The sequence below is a fragment of the Aedes albopictus genome, unplaced genomic scaffold, assembly GCF_035046485.1.
Source record: "Aedes albopictus strain Foshan unplaced genomic scaffold, AalbF5 HiC_scaffold_300, whole genome shotgun sequence".
Lineage (NCBI taxonomy): Eukaryota > Metazoa > Arthropoda > Insecta > Diptera > Culicidae > Aedes > Aedes albopictus.
The window spans coordinates 8,810-17,839 of NW_026917091.1; the positions used below are offsets into that span (position 1 = coordinate 8,810).

At 38.3% G+C, this 9,030-nt stretch overlaps 1 protein-coding gene across 1 annotated transcript; it reads right to left on the minus strand.

Moving 5' to 3' along the window:
• Positions 1-5,408: 5,408 nt before the first annotated feature.
• LOC134284552 (E3 SUMO-protein ligase ZBED1-like) lies at positions 5,409-8,787 on the minus strand. The gene has a single exon (XM_062843532.1). The coding sequence runs from the start codon at positions 8,747-8,749 to the stop codon at positions 7,775-7,777; it is 975 nt and encodes a 324-aa protein (XP_062699516.1). The 5' UTR covers positions 8,750-8,787; the 3' UTR covers positions 5,409-7,774.
• Positions 8,788-9,030: the final 243 nt, after the last annotated feature.

Genomic DNA, 9,030 nt, shown 5'->3' on the forward strand with positions numbered 1-9,030 from the left:
CATCCGTCTATCAATTTGTTCATCCTCATCACCAATCGCATCGGACCGACCACCCATTCAGTATCGCGCGAAGTAGGTATCTACCGACCTACACCAGAATCGAAATTGACTGATCAAATAGTTGCTCGCAGGAGCACACAGACGGATATCGATAGCTACAACCAGAACGGCCGGTAGTGGCGCGACGAGAGGAACGGAGGAGCCCAAAGTGCAAGCCATTGGAAAACATCCGGCCGGCTGACTCAACATCCGGTTTCGTTTGCTTGGTTGATACGGATTTTCTTCCGGAAAATTCTTTCCCCCGAAGGTATCAGTTATATAGGCAACGCGGAGCTTAAATCAGCTTTTGGATGATGCTCACGGGCTTCTCACTTGTTGGATTTTTTGGCGAACCGGATGGATGCGCGGTCACTATGGGTGTCTGGTACAAAATTAGAGGGCCTTCTACAAAAAAAAAATTCGAGGTATTTCTTCAGAAACGTCCCCAGGGATTCCTTTAGAAAATCTTCAGAAAAATTCCTTCCAATTTTTTTTAAGAATTCCTTCACGGAGTCTCTGAAATAGTTTCAGAATTTGTTTTCATGATTTCTTCGAAAATTTCCTTCAAAAAATCCTCCAGGAACTTCATCAGCAGTATCGCTGAATATTCTTCCAGAAACTTCACAACAAAATATTTATGTAAGTGCAACAGAAATTCTTTCATAAATATAAGAAAAAGATGCTCAAAAGATTCCTTTAACATAACCTTCCAAGGAATTCTTCGAAAATTCCTTTATGGATTTCGTTGAACAATCCTGCACGGATTTCCGCGAAAATTTCTCCAGAGAGGTTTGAAAATTCTTCCAGAAATTCTTTTCAGAAAACTTTAAGAAAAAACCGGCATGGATTGCTTCAGAAATTTCTTCCAATTTTTCCAATTGATTGGGGAAGAATTATAAAAGACGAACGCCCTTTCAGAGTAATGTCTCTTTGAAACAATTCGGTTCTCTACGTTTACAGATTTCTCCAGAAATCGCTCCATGATTTTTTTGGAAAACCTTCCATAAATTCCTTCCGAAGTTGCTCCATTGAATCCTTTAGTGAATCCTCGAGTGATTTTTCCAAAAAATCTCCCAAAAATCCTCAGCAAGTTGCTACACTAATCACTCTGTGAATTTATTCAAAAATCTAACAAGGTTTCTTCCAGTTATTCCTCCAACGGTTCCTTCTAAATATATTACAGGAATTCTTTGAGGAAATCCTTCAATTCTTAAAGATGTTTGTTTTCAGTAATTTCTCCAAACTTTCTTTCTCCAGTGATTTCTTCCAAGGAAACCTTCCGCTATTGGTACTGGAATTCCTGCACAAACTGCCCATAGGATACTCTAAGGAATTTCTCAAGGGATTTCATTCAAAATTCCTGAAGATATGTCTCATCTTAGTATATTTTCTGGTCCATATGAAAATCATTCTGCTTCACCGAAAAAGATGCAAATAACTTGTTCATGCGTACCATTAGGAAACCGACAACACACGAAACACTCAGTGGTCCTCTGGATAAGTTTCCGTTTAACGAAAATACTTCACCGACTGGAGCGGGAATCGAACCCACACTCCGAGACTAAGTGACTTACACCCCTAACCGCATGGCCACGAAGCCCACACCCGATGATATTGGTCGACATTGGTCCAAGCATTCTATTAGAAAAGCAATCATAAATTTTTTTCGTACATAATGTCTTCCACGGATTTCGTTTCAAAGTTCTTTAAAAGATCTTACATGGATTGATTCAGAATTTTCTCTACAATTTTTTTCGGAATTTTTATTTGAGAATCCCTAAGAAGTTTCCACAAAAATTCCTCTTGAAAAACATTTATGTTTTTTTTAGAAATTCCTCCATATGTTTTTTTTTTTCAGGAATCCCTACAAGAATTCTTTGAGGAAATAATCCACTACCTTCATAAATGCTTTCAGCAATTCCTTAAAACAATCACAAGTACCTCCAGGAATTGCTCCAAGAGTTTCATTAGAAAATCTTCTACAGCCTTTTTCAGGAATTTTTAATTTGAGTCCTACATGAACGTGTTCAAGGATTGCTAGTTCATGGAAATATTTAAGGATTTTTTTTCCATAATTACTTCAATTCAACTTATAAATTCACAAACGCTTCTTCCGAGATTCTTTCGACGGTTTAAAACAATTTCTAGAGAATTTTTAAGAAATCGGTATAGAGTTTCTGCAGACATATCTCCATGAATTTATCTAGCAATCTATTTTAGGGAGATTTTTATGGGTTCTGCGAGATTTCTATGCTTCCAGGAATTCGGAAATTTCTTGCGTGATTTCTTCGGTTTTTTTTTACTGGGACTCCTTGAAATATTATTTCAAAAATACCAGTGGCATCTTTATCATATTTTCCATAGATGCCTTCAGAAATTCTTTCAGTTATTGCCTCAAGAAGTCCACAAGAAATTTGTCCAGGAGTTGTTCTAGGAATCCCATCAAAAAATCTCACACGGGGCCTGTGGCGCAGTGGTCAGACGTTCTTTTCATAAGTTGATGGTCATGGGTTCGGTCCCAGCCCCGGCACTTGCAACTTTTCGTTAGCTGCTCTTCCCCCCGAGAGCGGCTGACACTGATCCTCTTCTGAGCATAGCTCTAACGGACCCGAAAACTTGGATATCGGCGAACGGCAACTCATAATGGACGTCCACCAATCGGACTGGAAAGGAAAAACAGCCACACATCAAACAACATCATGCTCATCATTCTACCATGATAGGTTAGAAAAGTGACAGCAGCGCAAAAGTAACAAGTTCGTTATAGTAGAATTAAAGTAGAATACATTTAGGCGCTGTACAAAGTGTAAATGCGGCTGCAAATGGAATCGCTCACGCAGTGCAACAGTGGATAATAGAACTGTAAATTAGATTATGTGATTGAAGAATAAAAAAAAATCCTTCAGTGGTTTCCCTGGAAATAATTTCAGGGGTTTTCAGAAAATCTTTCAATAATTCCTTCACAGATTCTCTCACACAAAGTTCTTTGGATTGGTTTCAAGGATTTTTGTACAAAATCCTCCAGGAATTGTTTCAGAAATTTCACTGAAAATTCTTCCAGAATCCTCAAAAAGAATTATTTTAGAATATTTTGACATGGAACACAAACACTTCCATGAATTTATTTAGACATTCTTTCAGAGATTCCTCCAAAAACTTGTCTAGGCATTCCTGCTAAAGTTGCTGAAAGGAATCCTTTAGAAAACGTACAATTGGGTCTCTATAGAATTCCTCCATGGACTCCGTAAGAAAATTCTTCGAGAATGTCTAGGAAAATTTTTCCAGAGAGGCTTTCACGAAGGTTTTCCGGGATTTCTTAAAAAAAAATAGTCTAATAATCTCTCCGAGTATTTGATTGGAAAACCTTTGATGGATTTCTTAAGAATATTCCCAAGGATTCTTTTGAATGTCCTCCTGAGATCCCTCAAAAAAATCATCTGGAAATTCTTTCGAATTTTTTTTCCAGAAAATCTTGCATGGATTGCTTCAGAAAAACCTTCAAAATTTGTTTAGAATTTTTTTCAGAGATTGTTTCAGAGACAAAATTTGAAATTTCTTTAATAATAACTTCAGAAAATCTTCCACGGACTGTATAGATAGTGATCTGTTAAGAAATCCATAATTGCTTAGAAAATTCTTCCACATTTTTTTTTAGAAATTCTTTTACAAATTCTTGAAAAAAAATCCTTCAGGAATTCATTTGGAAATTATTCCAAAGTTTATTTCGAAAATTCTTTGAGAGATTCCTTTAGAAAATTGTCCTGGATTTCATTGGAAAGTCCTCTACAAATTCCTTAAGAAGTCACTCCTAGTTCAGTTGCATGGACATTCCTCTGATGAATCTTATATAAAATCTGCCGTGGTTTTTTTTGGTAAAAACCTCCTGAGAACTTCTTTAGAAAATGCTTCTGCAGAAATCTTCCAAGATTTCAGAATTCTTCCGAAGGTTTCTTCAAAAATTCATCCAAGGGTTTTTTTTTAGAAAATCCTCCAATGATTTCATCGGATATTCTTTTTAGATTTTTTTCAGAAAATTCTCCAACCTTTCTTCCGAGGATTGCTTCAGTCATTCGTATATGTTCTCCTACACGAACTGCACCAGAGATTTCATCAGAAATCCAGTAAAATTTTGGATCCACCTTTACATCATTGTACATAACCAAATAAGAACCAACCCAAGCAACACACATGTTATATAAAGGTTACGACAGCGCGCTTTGGTTGTATATGAGTTTATTTGACGTTATCTCAACACAATGTTAGAATTACGTCAAATTAACTGCTACATAACCAAAACTTGCACTGTCGTCCCTCTTATATAACATGTGTGTTGCTTGCGAATTAACTTGTATAAGATGATTCGGGGTGTTTTAGGTAGTTTCGGAAAGGTCTCAAAGAGGGTTACATGTAACAGGTTTAGAGTGATCTAGGGTTCTAGGGATGATTCTAGGAATTTCAGAGATTTGGATTTGTTTCTAGATATACATATATCATAAGGTTGCAGGAGAGTTTTCAAAAGTTACCTGGGGTTTCAATGCATTTCAAGGTCTAGCAAAGAATTCCTAGGGGGGTTCAAATGGGTTTTCAGGGGATCTCATGGCGTTTCAGGAGGTTTCAGCGACGTGCGAGGAAATTGACGAGCGTTTGAGAGGGATTCAGGAAGTTCTAGGGCCATACTAGAAAAGCCTCTGAATCACTTTGGGATCCATTCAAACGCACCAGAAAAGCCATTGAAAACCCTTTTGAAACACCATGAAAATATTTTTTATCTGTATTAGTGAGGTTAGGCTCCAGGCTAGTTCATCTCGGAACCCATGCATGTGCATTACTTCCCTTTCGTGTGTGAGTAGGATTCATTTGCTCCCCTGAAAATCTCTAAAACCTTTTTTTTTAATTTCTTTGTATTTGTGAATTTTAACTTAATGCTAATTCTTCACACTCTAAAACCTTTCTGAAACCCTCAGAAACGTACCTGAAACTTTGGTTTGAATCTCTACAATATGAAAAGTCCCTGAAACTTTATAGGACACGTAAGATCCTTCTGAAATGTGAGACATCCCTGAAAGCACCTGAAAACCTCTGAAATCCACACAGATACGCGCCTGAAACCTCTTCAAACCCCCTGTACCGTTCTAAACACTCTTGAAACTTCATGAAACTAATAGTAAATCCCTCTGAAACCTCCTAGAATCTGATTTAAACCTATTGATTTTTACAGAAACCCCTCGAGCCCCCTACGGTCATTTCATTATACCATGTTAGTCACCCCCCCCCCCCCCCCCCCCAACTTATTCAACCCTCCCAAGACGTTAAGCTAGGCGCACCACGATGGCGTAGTGTACGTTCAGCGAGCCTGTCTGAGGATTTACTGCTTTGTCCCTTGGGACCTCTTATAACACTTCTACATAATCTCTTTCCGAAAGTCATTGTCACAGTTATCCTATTCCCAAAATTCAATTCAATGTTTCGGGTATTCACACATTTGTCCCGAGATTTCTACAGAAATGTATTCAGGGATTTCGCCACAAATTCCTTCGGAAATTCCTCTTGGGTCTCATTCACAAAATATCAAGATTCATTCGGATATTTTCTTCCGGGACTTTTTAAGTATCTTAAAGAGATTGATTCAGACATTGCGCTTGCAATTCCTCTGAATTGTCGCAAAAGATTATTAAATTAGAAAGCTTGCATGGATTACTGTAGAGTTTTTCCCATTGATTTTTTTTCAGAAATATTTAAATAATTCCTTCAAAAATTATTCAAGACATTCCTCTGGAAAATTATCCAAGGATTTATTCAAAAACCATTAACGGATACCTTAAGATATTCAGAAAAACTTTTGGGGAATTTAAAAAAATCCAGGATTGACGTTAGAGATTTTTCTGAGAAATCCTTCAGGAATTCTTTTATTGATTCTTTAAGAAAATACTACGTTTCCTTTGGAACTTTCTCTAAAGTTTTCAAGAACCCCAGAAATTTATTCAGAACTTGTACTCTTCCTTGGGTTTTTCCGCTGTTACTCGAAAATCCTCAAGGAATTCTTTTTGGAAAATCTTCCATGGGGTTAGTAATCAATTCATTACCCATTTCTACCAACACGAACTTATTAGTTTGGTCCACTGCACGAATTTATGCTGGCCTGCTTTCTCTCACAGAAAATTTAACGTTTACGCGGTAAGCAGGCCAGCACAATCCATGCAGTAATCCATGTAGAAAGTATACGTAAAAACTTGTAGAATTTTAAGGCAAAGTTGCGTTTAATCCATAAATTGAGAGAAAAAATTGTGAAAGCAATCCGCAGAATCGTTACTTGTTCTTTGGCTTAGTTGGTAAAAGCACCGGAATAGCGATACGGAGTCGTGAGTTCGCATCGCACCGAACACGATTTTTTTTTTCACAAATCCATCTCTCAATTTGTCAATTAACAACATTCTGTACCTTCTAATTACAAGCTGAAAATGTTTAAGCCATATCAGCCAATCTGATTAATAACAGTATAGGGTATTGTACATTTTTGCTTTATCACACGGAAACAAACGATCCTCTATGAACTGTGATTCTTTTTGGTCATCAGATCCAGAGGTTTGTCCGTCCTACATGCGTTGTCACACTCACCGTTAACATACCAATGAACTCCATGAATGTGTTTACCTGGAAGCAAAGAAAAAAATAATTTAATTAGTATGAGATAAACTGTGACATATGTAGAGGTGGGCAAAACGGATCCTTTTGCGGATCGGATCAAAGCCGGATCATTCATTAAGGTGAACCGGATCTTCTTTGCGGATCACCAATATTTTAACAAAAGTATTGTCAGAAACAAAAAAACAATATAGGTTTAAATTTGTATTTATTCATATACATATATTTGCTCGCAGATTCAACTCAGTTTTGACATCGTTAGAATTTATGAATTATGACATACAAATAAGATTTGCGAGATGTTCTTCGAACAAAGCCGGCTTCGTCTTTCAGAACAAATCTGACCCGCCTTTGAGAAGATTCGCTCACACGGAACGGATGTTGCAGGAGTACAAAGGCGTTTTTGCATTATTGCATACAGCTTTGGATAAATAAGTTTCCTGATTTCCCACCAATCAAGCGGATCCTTGTCCCTCGCAAGGATCGGTTCAGCCAAATATTTGTCAATTTCGATGGAGGCCGATGTTTTTGGATCCACGCTGCCTTGTAGTTTGTTAACGGTTGCATCAAACTCCTCCCAGACAAGTGACTTAGGCTTGACGTCCACTTCCTCGGTCGTAATTTCGTGATCAGCCAGGCTCCTTGTATCAGCTTAAACCATCATTTGAGTCAATGATTGATACGTTTTAGTGAAGTTTGATTCTTCACCGAAGCCTTGTTTTTTAAATCGGGGGTCCAAGAAAATAGCTTGACCAACGACTTCAATATCCTCTGTGTGGCCAAAGCGTTTCGAAATCCCACTTAGGAGCTCCTGCCCTAATTTCCGGACACTCGCCGGTAATGAAGCACCCTTCTCCAAATTCTGCTGTACTTGCCTTGTCATGATTCGGGCCAGAACCACTGTTTTCGACAACGAAACGTTCTTCTCTGCAGAAATTTCCTCCGTAACAGCATAGAAAATTTCCAAAATTTTGACCGAACTCTCGATTACTTCCCATTCACGAGCATCCAAGCGAAGTTTTGACTCCAATAGAGCAAGTGTTGATATAATAGCTTTCATGTTGGTCAAAAGCCGCTTAAGCATATCATCTGTCTAATTCCATCTTGTGGGCACGTCCTGCTTCAACTTAAGGTTCTTCATGTTGAAATTGACCATCACTTCCTGAAGCTTAGATAAGGCGTAGCTACTTTTCTTAAAGTACTGTACAATGGACTTGCATTTGTCGACAACCGACTGAATTGAATTGGAGATGCTACGTTGAACGACAAGATTCAAAGAATGCGCAAAACATGATAGGTGAATAATTTCCAATTTTGAAGCGGCGATTTTCATATTGGCCGCATTGTCAGTAACAATTGCCGTTACTTTATCAGTAATAGAAAACTTAATCAATACGTCTGAAATCCATTTGGAAATGTTTTCACCGGTATGTTTCTCACTGAACTCGGAGCATTCCAGTAAGTATGATTGCAGTTCAGTTTTCGAATTCAGGAAATGAACTGTGAGAGCATAGTATCCTACATTATTCGAATTCTTCCACCCGTCACTCGTTAGAGCGACAGCATGGGCTTCTGACAAACTCTTCATAACTTTGTCCATATGCTCATTGTAAATTACTGGGAGCAGGCTGTTAGATAAAGTTTTCCGACTGGGCAAGGTGTAACTCGGATTTAACAATTGCACAAACTTTCGAAATTCCTGATCTTCAACGATGGAAAAAGGTTGGTACTCACAGCAGATCATCCTCAGTAGCTGCATATCAATCAGTCTGCTCTTCTGAACAGACATCGGTTTGATGACGTCGACATACCGTGACATTGTTGCCTGCAACTCCGTTCGACAAGGTTGCTGTTCAGCTGAAGCAACATCCACAGGACGATGAACCGGGATTTTCGAAGTAGTCTCTAGATTATCTGTAGCTGAAGGCATCGACGAAAGAGAAACATCCTGCTTGTAGACCGTGCTCGAGATGCTGGGAACTTTTTCTGGTTGCATAATTGATGCTGGTGGAGCCGTTGCCCTAGCAAATTGTACCATTGGATGCTTGCTGCTTAGATGCCTTTTCATATTGCCAGTGGCCACACTACTGGCAACCTGATTTGGTGTTTTGTTTTGGTTCTGCGTTCCGTTTCACACCGTTCCATTAGCAGAATGACGTATGAACCATTTTTAGTTTGAACGATGTGCAGATTAGAGGGGGTCAATCTAAAAAGTGTTCAGATTACATGCGGTCAAACGAACGAGGGTAGACGGTACTTACAGTCTTCTTCGAACGAATAAAAATACTTTTTTCTCATGAAATTTCACAGATTTTTTGTAAATTGCAGAGCTTGTTTTTTTCAGAAAGC

Coding starts and splice junctions, on each gene's coding strand:
- LOC134284552 (XM_062843532.1), bottom strand. CDS start 8,749: ATGAAAAGGCATCTAAGCAGCAAGCATCCAATGGTACAATTTGCTAGG.